Raw genomic sequence first — 12,062 nt, forward strand, 5'->3', positions numbered from 1 at the left:
CTTTAGCTGAGAAATTGTTTGTAAAACAATTATATTAAATTTGACATACCGAACCATATTCAGCAAACCATTTATGACAAAAATCCTATTTCATATAAAATTTGAGAAAAGTTTCATTGTAGTTTCTGTAGAAAGACTTACTTCTTTGTCATAAAATATTTTTCCAGGAAGATTCTAATGTAGTATTGTGTTTGTAATGGTGCCCCCCCCCCCAAACTACTTAAATTATCAGTGGCATTCTTTTTCTCCTATAGTGTGGCTGAGACTCAGACATCTTTATCATCATTACGAGGATCAAAAACCTCATCAGGTACCTGTGTCTGCATATTGGTTTTCTTAATAGCAAAATGAGTATAAGGTCTTTTGGAGGAGAGATGAAGTAGTTTCTTGGAATTCAGTTGCTTCATAATTATGCACTTAAAAATATTCTGAAATTTCCAAAATATCCATGCTATTTTTTTCCCCTGAGACTTTAACTTGAGGTTTCTTATATCTCTTGCTTGCCCTTTGGTCTGTTTGGTGAAAATTAAATATTCTTTCTTTCTTCTATCCAATAAATTACTTATTATTTTTTTGTATCTATGTACTAACTGATAACCTGGCGTGTTCGGGTATTTATTTATAGGGGGAAAATGTCCAGACCAAATGTAAATTCCAATGTTGGATTTTCCCCCTTACCAGAGGGAGCCCCCTTGTGGAGTACCATGAAGCTGTTAACAATGGCAACTCCACTACGCTGTACAGTATAAGTCATTTTATGGCAGTACAGTAGAAGCCATTTAAAGGCACAACAGGCTGTATCGTAACAGAACACACATCCCGAGGGGTGTTAGAGGTGTCGTACCCCCACAGTATTTGTTTCCAGAGAGTAAGTCATCTGTGTACCAAGTTTGGTTGAAATTGCTCGAGGCATTCCAGAGTTATGCTGGAGCGCACGCGCGCGCACACACACACACACACACACACACACACAAAGATGATGATGATGATAGATGAAGAAGAAACTCAAAGGCTACTTTGAGATAAATTTTGACTCAAGGAATTTAATCATTTGGAACCAACTTCTAACTTGAGATGCGCTTCAGTAAACTTTTGAGGAGCTTTAATGTAATCATTTTGACTAGAGGACTGTAAAATATTGTTCAAAGCTAATCATTTTGGGGCTATACCTATTTGTAACATATGTTTGAATGTATTTGGAGAATATTAGTTTTACTCTTCTGGCAATGGAATCAATTTCCATTTCTTTTTCCTTCATACTTAATATTCTCCTGTGGTGACAGCAAGCTTTTTCTGGTATGGTTCCAGACTGTATCTATTAAAGTTGGTAACTCTTTTTATACTGTATTTTTTCCTTGACAAAATTGCAGTTTAGTTCCTTTTCCCAACTCCATCAATTAACTTGATTAGTTGCTCAGTGGAAGGGTTAGATAAGGCAGATAAGGGAGACTGTTCTGACCTTGGAAGGTTATTATGGGTTGGGAGGGAGAAGCAGCATGGAAGGCTAGCAGCCTTTGCACATGTTAAAGAGGGTGTGGACAGCACTATGCTGCAATGTGTAATGGGTACAAGGAAAAAGAAATGGTTGGGTGGGAAGGCAAAATGGAACCATTAACCATATCCAAAAGTATAGACGACAAAGTGCACTCATATGAACAGAATGTTTAATTGGAAACTTTGATTTGAATTTGCCAGAAGTGTCTTCAGAGCCAGGTGAAGATGAGGATCCCACAGAAGGGATATTTGAAGGGCATTCGGCTTCAGTGAATGCCATTCAGATTTTTGGAAATGTGTTGTACACCTGCTCAGCAGACAAAACTGTCCGTGCATATAACTTAGTGGTAAGTAGACTTGCTGAAGGAGTTGCAGTTGGATTGTGACATCTTTGACCCAAAGAAAGTTTGGGGGCTATTAAAATGATTGAATAATTAGAAAAGATGGAAAAGTAGGGCTCTTAATATATTTTAGACTGCAACTTTTAACAGCCTTGAGATAAATACATCTGTTCAGATGAAACTGAAACCTATTCAGTTTTGTGGGGAGAGACAAAGGACACTTTAAAATATTATTAGAACTCTGTTTTAGAAATTAATATTTGGGAGCTATTAATCAAATCTAGTGAATCTTTTTCATGAAAAAATGGTGTCAAAAGTTTTCTTAACAAAGCTTAAGTTCATATGAAATTGCAGCTCTTGAAGGAATGGTGGGACTTGCTAGAAGACAATATTAGGCAAGTGTTGTGACTCAGCAGATGTCTGCTGTGAGTCTTTTCGGGATACAAGATTCATTATGCAGCTGGGGCTTGTTAGAGGCAGGTTTGGAGATAAAAGGACGGATGCTGCCACGCCCTAGTTGCAGGAGTCAACATTCCTTCGTGCGTTCCTTGGTTCGTACAACATTGATTAATCAGCAGTCGTGGTTTACACTTGGATAAGTGCTTTGGTGTTTCCTGTAACCCTGATTCAAGGCTACACTTGGAGAAGTGCATTGCTTGTAAGAGTTGTTTTGTTTTTCATTCCGTTATCTAGTCAGAGACTGTATTTATGTTATTTTTGGGCTCGAAGCCAGTCTGAGCCGAGAACTGATAAAAAGACTTCCTTTAAAGTTTGTCTGCTTGCTGTTTGTTAACAAGCCGGGAAGGGGGGACAGAACAGGCAGGTAGTTTAGGACTGTGCATAGGCAGTCCTCAACTAACAATTGTAGTCGAGCCTGAAATTAATCATGTCATTGCAGTTGTTAGTGAGTGATTAAGTGACTGGGACCAATTTTACAATCTTTTGTAAAAAATTGGGAGTGGTCATTAAGTAAACACCACGTTCGTTATTTGAATCCACTTTTGCTGGAAAAGTAAATAAATGCCAGAAACTGGCAAAAAGCATTTAAAAAATCACACTTGAATGATTGTGGGATGCTACAAAAGTGAGCCTGTTGCCAAAATGTGTTCCTATGACTTTGGGAAGGTGTTGCAGCCATCGTAACTTTGAAATCAAGTCATAAGTAGCTTTTGGAAGGATCTGTTGTAACTTTGAACGGTCACTAAATGATTGGTTGTAAGTCAAAAATTATTATATTTGTAGTTGCACATGCATCTTAAATTTCTTGTATCTCTAAGAACTGCCTCTTTATTGTAAGTGCCAAGAACTAGTGACATGGCTTCCAGCTTTGGAGGTGGGAAATATATAGAAGCAGAGTTGCATCCCGAAATAATTTTAATAAAACTAAAAACAAACCAAAACCCCCACGATCCCATGCATGGTCCTTGCTTTCTTTCAAAAAGGGTGATCTCTGCCTCTTAAAAATCGTTCATCCCAATTTAAATACAACCTGACCACACTTTGTTCTCCTTTTCATAGAACAGGAAATGTGTGGGTGTCTTTGAAGGCCACGCTTCCAAAGTCAACTGCCTCCTGGTAATTCAGACAACAGGGAAAAATGCAGCACTCTATTCTGGCTCCAGTGATCACAATATAAATTGCTATAATGTCAAGGTAAGTGTAGAGATAACAGTTGATGCAACTAATTAACCAGGAGGAAATGCATTGCCTTTTATAATTCTGGATTCTGAATTTATTCATTTTGCCCCCTGTGCCAATTGTGAATGTCAGGATGGATTGGCTCTGGGAAGGTAGACCTTCCCAGACATTTCGGAGTGTGATATTTCTTCAGCTCTGTGCATCTAAAGCATCTTCTAAGAATCTTAAAATGTGAAGTCACTTCCAGAAGTAAAAACTTTTTCACCAATGCAATACTGCCCTGTTTTTGGCCTCCCAACCGCCCCCCCAAAGCACGTCCCATTTTTGCCAAAAACAGGCCTGTTTTTGGTGAAAATTGGATGCATAGGAGGTTTGGGAGGCCTGCAAAGTGCTCCTGGTGGCTGAGGAGGACAAAAACGGGATGCGTGGGGGGTTTGGGAGGTCACAAATGGGCCCATTTTTGAAAAAAAAGGCTATTTACTATGAGTTTAGTAAATCCTACTTTTTTTTCACTTGCTAGACAAGAGAACTTATTGATCAGTTTAAACTGGATGAGCGTGTGCTTTGCCTGCACAGTAGATGGAGGATCCTTTACGCTGGCCTTGCAAATGGAAATGTGGTCACTTTTAATATAAAGGTCAGTATAAGAGATGTAAGCATTGCTAATCTCCAAGAAGAAATGCTGCTGTAATGCATGATAACTGAAAAGGACAAATAAAGTTTGAAGTTCAACTTGCACCCAAATTCCGTAGTTAAAGAAACAAGGGGGGAGATCTACCTTGGCACAGTTACAGCTTAGTTGATGCATAAGCACAATCAGACATAAGACTACAATTTGCCTGGGGGAGTAGTTACTGGGAAAGGAGTCCATGCACACTTTTCTGTTTCTTTGAATAATTTTTCTTTTCAAAATTAAAATTATGTAAGTATTTGCTATGGAGCAGAGTGTATCTTAAAGAAATTCACTCCATAATGAATTTTTTTTCTTAATGAAAAAAAATATTGTTTTACATTCCCAGTTATATGGCAATCTGCAATTTATGGGAAGGCATTCAAATAATTAGAAGGAGAAAAAAATTAGTGCTGTTGGATCTGGAAGGAAATAATTGTGTCCATAACTTGTGTTTCGGTTGTATTTCTCTCTCCCCCCCCCCCCCCCCCCCCCCCCGGCTAGAACAACCGACAACTTGAGACTTTCGAGTGTCATGGTCCTAGGGCAATCAGCTGCCTGGCTACAGCGCAGGAAGGGGCACGGCGACTACTGATTGTGGGATCCTACGATTGTACAATTAGTGTGCGAGATGCCCGAAATGGACTCCTGCTCCGAACCCTTGAAGGTCATAGCAAAACAGTACTGTGTATGAAGGCAAGTACTTTAAAAAGAAGCGGTTTTATTGAAATGCAGCCATTTGAAACAATTCATAACTTGTAAATGAAACACCTTTTTTTTTTTGGTTGCTTGATGCTATTTCATCAGTTCTGAGGACGTGTAAGATGAGAGACATATATGTCAGCTGGGAGAGGATGTGGGGTTTTCGGAGGGAGGCCTTGATGCTCTGTAGATCAATCATCTGGAGATGTAAAAACCTTCCTTGTAATAGATAATAGTAACTTTGAAGCACAGCTGAACTTGTGGTATTGACTAGGTATGTGGGTAATTTGGTTGAGTCTACTGCAGTTCTGTTGCAGCTGGTGCTCAGACTGGTTTGTAATTCATTCCCTAGAAGTGATTCATTCATTGTAATTATATTGCGACAATTAAACATGAGAGCTGGTAAGGAATGAAGTATTTCTGGTTAAATATTATATGTAATCTGGCTGTTGGCTTTATCTTCCAAGGTTGTGAATGATCTGGTCTTCAGTGGTTCCAGTGACCAATCTGTCCATGCTCACAACATACATGTAAGTTTGTTCAAAGGTCATTTTACTTTAATCTATGAAATATGACATGTTTCATACTTCTTTTATTTCTAACAAAATAATTTACTGCTAAATTAGTGTTGATAATTCATTTAGATTAATTTAATTCAATTTTAAACAAGTGTTCTCAGAGAAAAACACCTAATACTTAAACCTGAATCTTGACTGTAGATGCTCTGAGAAATAGAAAAATTAGTTGCTTTAGGAAATTTTTGTGCACTGTATTTTTTATTTGACTAGACAGTTATATTAAAAAATATACTACAAGCCCTGTTTCATCTCAATATTTTAAGAAGAAATCCATCAAATAGCTATTATTATATTATGATCCAAGGGACGCTCAGTGGCTAAGACACTGAGCTTGTTGATCAGAAAGGTTGACAGTTCAGTGGTTCAAATCTCTAGGGCAGTGTAACGGAGTGAGCTCCTGTTACTTGTCTCAGCTTCTGCCAACCTAGCAGTTTGAAAGTATGTAAAAATGCAAGTAGAAAAATAGGAACCACCTTTGGTGGGAAGGTAACAGCGTTCCGTGTGCCTTCGGCATTTAGTCATGCCGGCCACATAACCACGTCTTCGGACAGCGCTCCCTCTTCAGCTTTGAAACAGAGGTGAGCACCACCCCCTAGAGTCGGGAACAACTGCACATATGTGCAAAGGAAACCTTTACCTATATTATGATCCATGGAAAAAAAACCTGTAATTGAGACTTGTATTCTCATCACTAAACAAAGCAGTCATAAAGTACAACATCACATGACCACATCTTATAATGACAATTCCAGCCACACTCCCTATTGCCATCATTAAGTGAGGATAACAGGTCATAAGTGAATCCCAGGCAACTCACAAGCAAGCCAAGAGGCAGGAGGGGCATGCTCTGCATCTTGTCACCCAAGAAACTGTGACTGGCATGGTAAAGGAAAAGAGCCTTTCTGCTGCAGAACATCATGCCCCTTGAGCTGAGGCCTGCCCCCATCTTTTTGGTCTTCTGAAAGAGCCTGAAAACCTGGCATTGCCAACTGACCTGGGACCCTGATAGGGGCGTCCCGTTTTGGAGAAGGCTAGTAGACTAATACAATACCTCACCTACACCCCAGTTATGCATTGGTTCTTTTTATCCATTTTAATAATGATTTTAATATATTAGTTTTTACTATAATGCTTTAATGTTTTAATCCTGTAATTGTTTGATTCTGTTAATTATGACATTGTGAACCATCCAGAGTTGCTTGGTAGAGTGAGGGGCGTATACAAATTCAGTAAATGAATAGGAATAGGAATAGGAATGGCATGGAAGAGAAGAATACAAATTCTCAGGTGCATCTCTTTTTATTTCTTGTGAATGATGGTAGATAAGGATAAGCTTTTACACAAAACACATAAAGGTTGATCCCCAGTGGCCATATGAAAGTGTTGTTTATGCTAGAGAGTTAACAATCTTTCTGACAATGCTCACTTTATTAACAGTACAAATTAAAGAAGAAACATATCCTCTTCAAGATTTTGTTGTCAAAAGGAAAGTGTGTAAGAATCTAGTAGAAACAATTAATTTATTTGCTCTGTGCATACCTATTTATTCTGATGATCTTGTTGCAGACTGGAGAGCTGGTACGGATATACAAGGGGCATAACCATGCAGTAACTGTTGTGAACATCCTTGGAAAAGTGATGGTAACAGCCTGTTTAGACAAGTGTGTTCGAGTATATGAGTTGCAGGTAAAAATCTAGCTGATTTTATTTAAAGTAGAATGTGATAATTATCTTTGTAAATGATATTCTTTGTTTCTCTTTGATGCCAAGTGGTGTATTCATCTTCAAATATTTCACATGATCTAATTTGAAGCAACTCTTTTAGCTCTGAATTGGGTTTTTAAAAAAGTCCTGTAGGAGTTGCAGAGACTTCAGGGTCTAATTTTCTCTAGGAAGAATAGCTGCTGGGTTGTGTGTTTTGCCTGCTAAATTTACCTGCCATGAGATAACAGTGTTGGTTATATACATTGCCTGCCATACATTCTGAAAGCGTGTGAGGTTATTTAGATATTCTCCAACGTTGGTGGAGACAGCGGTCATGCATGGGTTAACTCAGTCAGTAACCAATAGAACTGAGTCTATTAAAATGATGTCATCGCCTCAGAGGAGTGTCCTCCTTCTTTTTTAGACTCAGTTCAATCCGAACTGGCTGTGCTAACTGCTTTCTCTTCAACTTTTGTAGATACTATAATTACCTTTAATTGGATATTTTTCTAAATTTCACCTAAATTACATCCAAATTGGGAAGAATTAGTGGATAGCTCCCCAGAGCTAAGTCTCTCAATTAGCCCCCGGGCTTTTTGGAGAGACTCACCAGGGCTTTTTCGAGGCTTCTGCCTCCTGAGCTTACTGGCATTTTCAGAGGCTCTTCTGCAGGCAGCGCCTCCCAGCAATAGCCGTTGGAGGCTCTGCTCAGCGCTGCCGCCTTTGTTGGCCTCCAAGCCTTTCCCTCATGCTGCCAAGTCAACAGCTGCCGCCAAAGCTGCCAGCAACTGCCAAGTCAACAGCTGCCGCCAAAGCCGCCAGCAACTGCCAAAGCTATCAGCAGCCACAAAAGAGCCAAAAGCAGCCGCCGGAACCGCTGGGAAGCGCCCGCCCCTCAGCGCTCCCGCCTCCACCGGATCGCCGCTGCTGTTCTCCTCAGCCTCCGCAGCCTCTCCACAGGCACTTTGACGCCCTCCCTCATTCTGCAGCCTCGGCTACCTCATGGCGTCCGGCCCATAGGCTATGTAGCATCAGTGGCCGTTTTGTTTTGGCACGAAGATCTCCAGTGGCCATTTGGGGCACTTCAAGGAGTTGTGAGTACAGACCATGGCCTCATTTCCTGCCCTTGAGCCACGTGCCTCTACCCACCAACGAGACCCCTTCTTCTGGGACCCACAAATGCAGGCCTGCCCCAGAAGCCTCCCCCACGGAGCCCTCTCCCAAGGCCCCCAGGGAGTCCCATAGGAGTGCAGCCAAGCCACAGACAAAGGACAGTGCCACCCAGGTTCCTCCAGCAAGGCCAAGGCCAAGACCAACCACACTGAATCCCATCTATTTCAGTTCCAGAGGCCTACTCAGCCTAGTCCTCCTCCTGACCTGTCTGATTCGGAGGATGACCTCTCCCCTGCTGCATCCATCGTTCAACCTGAGGATGCCAGGGACCCAAGTGATCTCGCCTGCAGTGGGGATGAATCTGAGGGTGGCAGGAGCATCACTCCGGATGAGGAGCCCTCTACCAGGAGGAAATTTCCCCTCCTCCCTGCCACCTTACTCACCTGGCATGGCAGACAAGTTATCTGAGGCCATTGAATGTGGCGTAGCAGCTGCCTTTAAACATAGGTCTTCTAACCACTCTACTCCATGCAGGTCTGCTTCTTTTTCTGGTTCTAGACGCAGGGAGGTGATCTCTCGGCTTCTTCATCACATGAGCTCCTTGGCACGTCCAGTCACCCTTTGGTTTTTGGAGAAGAGGAACGTCCAGAAAGAGATTCAGATCTCTCGGAAAACTAGGGGCTTCCCCCTGACCCACCTGCATTTGTCAGTTTGTTCAAACCTGCTGTCTTTCGCTCTCTCCTCTTTAAGGCCGAGAGGATCACTGGCATCCATTCCCCTAAAGCACCTCAAGGAATGGAATCAGACAAAGCGGACACTATTGACCTCCTCTTCATCCAGTCTAAGGTGGAAAAGGAGGTGATTCTGTCTCCCAGAGTCTTCATAGACGTGGTCCAGAACCAATGGGCATCACCAGGTACAGGTCCCCTCCCCAATACCTTGGACAAGCCCCTGTATAACGTGGGACCAGAACTCACCAAGGCTTTAGAGGTACCTTCTATCGACTTACCTATAATTGGCCTTTCTTCTCCTAACACAGCCTCAGCAGCTCCCGAGGAGGCTCTTCACCCCGAAGACAAGTGAATAGAACAAACTCTGGTCAAGAGTCACCAGGCCTCGGCTTGGGCCGTTAGGGCGGGTACCTCTGCTTTGTTCTTTAGTTGCTCTGCTCTCTTATGGCTAAGGCAACTCCAAATGAGGCTCCCGGCCAGGGATTCTAGGGCTTGCAGGGATATTATCAAAATAAAGGCAGCTCTAGAATACACTGCAGATGCTTCCTTGGACGCGACCCATTTTGCGTCCAAGGCCATAGCATCCTCCATCTCCACCTGTCGCCTGCTTTGGCTAAAGCAGTGGCAGGCGGAAGCCCGTGCCAAGTGGAGGCTAGCCTCCTCTCCCTATTCTTCCTCCCTTCTCTTTGGGGCCCCATTAGATCCTCTATTGGTAGAGTCCAAGGATAAGTGGAAGGTCTTGCAGTCTTCCACTAAGAAACAAGAGGGCCTTTTATCGCAGACAGCCCTTTCAGGGTCAGGATGGGGGTTCCTCCAACTCCCATCTGTAACGTCAGGCTCCCCCCAGACAGGGCCCTTCCTTTTCCAACAGTTCAGGCAGAAACAACTAGAGATTCCAGCCCAAAAAGTCATTCAGGGACAATACCAACCGATCCTACAAGAGGCAGAAGTGACTGCCTGGAAGATCTCCCCATAGGGGGATCTGCCAAAGTCTTCGGGGGGGCTGGAGAGCAATCCTCGATCTTGGTCTCCTGTAAGCCTTCCCTCCCTTCCCCCTGATACAGAGGGTCATTTAGAATATGATAGAGGAAGAGCCCGAACTACTCTACCCTACTCACCCCCCATTGGCTGCGCCGTCCATGGTTCGCGGACCTAGTCAACCTCTCAGTGGGCCCAGAGTGGCGTCTTCCCCTGATACTGTCCCTTCTTCACCAGTGTTCCATCTACCATCCCAACCTATCTTGGCTCCGTCTAACTGCATGGAGGCTGAGCGGGAAGTCTTGAGGGTGGCAAACCTTTCTGAGACTCGGTAATTCAAGCTATTCAGGCTTCTTGATGCCAGGCCACTAATAGAATGTACGAATCAACGTGGCAGACTTTCAGCACATGGTGCCTTTCTAGAGAGGTTTTGCCCCTGGAAGCTTCGATTCCCCAGGTTTTGGAGTTCCTGCAACAGGGACTAGATAAAGGACTTGTGCCCAACACCTTACGGAAACAGGTGTCAGCTCTCTCTTCGGTTCTCTCTCTTCACCGGGATGAACCTCTCTCCTTGCACCCTCATGTACGCCACTTCATTAAGGGCGTGTCTAATCTCTGCCCTCCTGTCATTCACCACTTCCCCTCGTGGGATCTAACCAAAGTCCTTGACTTTCTCACTGGACCACCCTTCAAGCCTCTCAGGTCAGCCTCCCTGCATCACCTCACATTGAAAACAACCTTTCTGGTGGCTATCACGTCTGCACGACAGGACTCAGAATTGGCAGCCCTTTCCAACTGTTCCGACTTGTGTACCTTTCACTCAGACTGCGTGGTCCTTCGACTTGATCCCACCTTTGTTCCAAAGGTCAATTCGGCCTTTCATCGGTCTCTAGATCTCACTCTACCGAACTTTTGCCCTAATCCCTCTCACAGTCTCGAACGCAAATGGCCCAGGTCAGACGTAGATCTATATTGCCAAGACGGCCATCTTTAGGTGCACCGAAGCACTCTTTGTGTCTTTCCACCCCACAAACAAGGGTCTAAAGGCTTCTCCATCTATGGTTGGGCGCTGGATTGGGTCAACCATAACTAGAGCTTACCTGGCAAGTCACCTCATGCCTCCATCCAACATCACGGCGCATTCCACATGCAGCGCGGCTACATCAGCAGCGTGGACAAGGCAGGCCTCCGTGGAAGAGATCTGCAAGGCGACCACCTGGGCAACCCCCAATTCCTTTACCTGCCATTATAAGATGGACAGATACGCGTCGGTGGATGTGGCATTCGGACGGCGGGTGCTTCAACAGGTTCTTCCTTCTTCAAGCTCCTAGCCCAGTGTCATTCCCACCCGAGGACACGCCCAGCTTTGGTACGTCCCATGCATGACTACTGTCTCCACCAACGTTGGAGAATGGGGAGTTGGTTCTTACCTGATATGCCCCTTCTCGAGGCAGGTGGAGACAGCGGTCATCCCCACCCTTTGGTTCCTGGCCTAGTTCGCAGAGGGAGTTCTGGAGCTAGGCTGGGGTTTCAGAGGATTGAAAGCAGTTGACTAACACACAGCAGTCTACTTATCTCTTTTATCACAAAAGCGGGAGGACACTCCTTTGAGGCGATGACATCATTTTGGTAGACTCAGTTCTATTGGTTACTGAGTTAAGCCATGCATGACTGCTGTCTCCACCTGCCTCAAGAAGGGGCATATCAGGTAAGAACCAACACCCCATTTTGATAACTTTTCATCTGGGAGAGTCTATGGCTGGAAACGAGTATTTAAAATAAGCAAACTAGTATCGTAGGACAAAAAAGCAGCTTTTTTGTTTTTCTTATATTATTTACATGCAGTTTACTGTAACTAAATCTTTAGGTATGTACTCATTGGCTTATTACATATGTCTGACAAGGTTTTTATTCTTCCCCTCTCTTTTCCACCAAGTCTCACGATCGTTTACAAGTCTATGGAGGACATTCGGATATGATTATGTGCATGACCATTCATAAGAGCATGGTAACACTTTGTTTTCTCTTTCCATAATATTAGGGATTTTCCTCTTATGATTATGGCTATCCAGAATTAGATCATTATTCTTGCTTGCTTTGTAGATAGCATTTT

General features: G+C 43.4%; 1 protein-coding gene across 1 annotated transcript in view; it reads left to right on the forward strand.

Annotated features, from left to right (window-relative positions):
- Window positions 1–12,062, forward strand: part of ZNF106 (zinc finger protein 106) — a 53,616-nt gene that overhangs the window by 35,646 nt on the left and 5,908 nt on the right. The window contains exons 12-19 of the mRNA XM_087722136.1: window positions 255–310; window positions 1,696–1,841; window positions 3,354–3,488; window positions 3,994–4,110; window positions 4,648–4,839; window positions 5,313–5,375; window positions 6,990–7,109; window positions 11,886–11,957. Coding sequence (XP_087578262.1) covers window positions 255–310; window positions 1,696–1,841; window positions 3,354–3,488; window positions 3,994–4,110; window positions 4,648–4,839; window positions 5,313–5,375; window positions 6,990–7,109; window positions 11,886–11,957 — 901 coding nt within the window. The remainder of the gene's footprint in view (window positions 1–254; window positions 311–1,695; window positions 1,842–3,353; window positions 3,489–3,993; window positions 4,111–4,647; window positions 4,840–5,312; window positions 5,376–6,989; window positions 7,110–11,885; window positions 11,958–12,062) is intronic.

Source organism: Thamnophis sirtalis, unplaced genomic scaffold (assembly GCF_051295495.1).
Source record: "Thamnophis sirtalis isolate CommonGarterSnake01/CBP01778 unplaced genomic scaffold, rThaSir2_p1.2 scaffold_1, whole genome shotgun sequence".
In the NCBI taxonomy this organism is placed as follows: domain Eukaryota; kingdom Metazoa; phylum Chordata; class Lepidosauria; order Squamata; family Natricidae; genus Thamnophis; species Thamnophis sirtalis.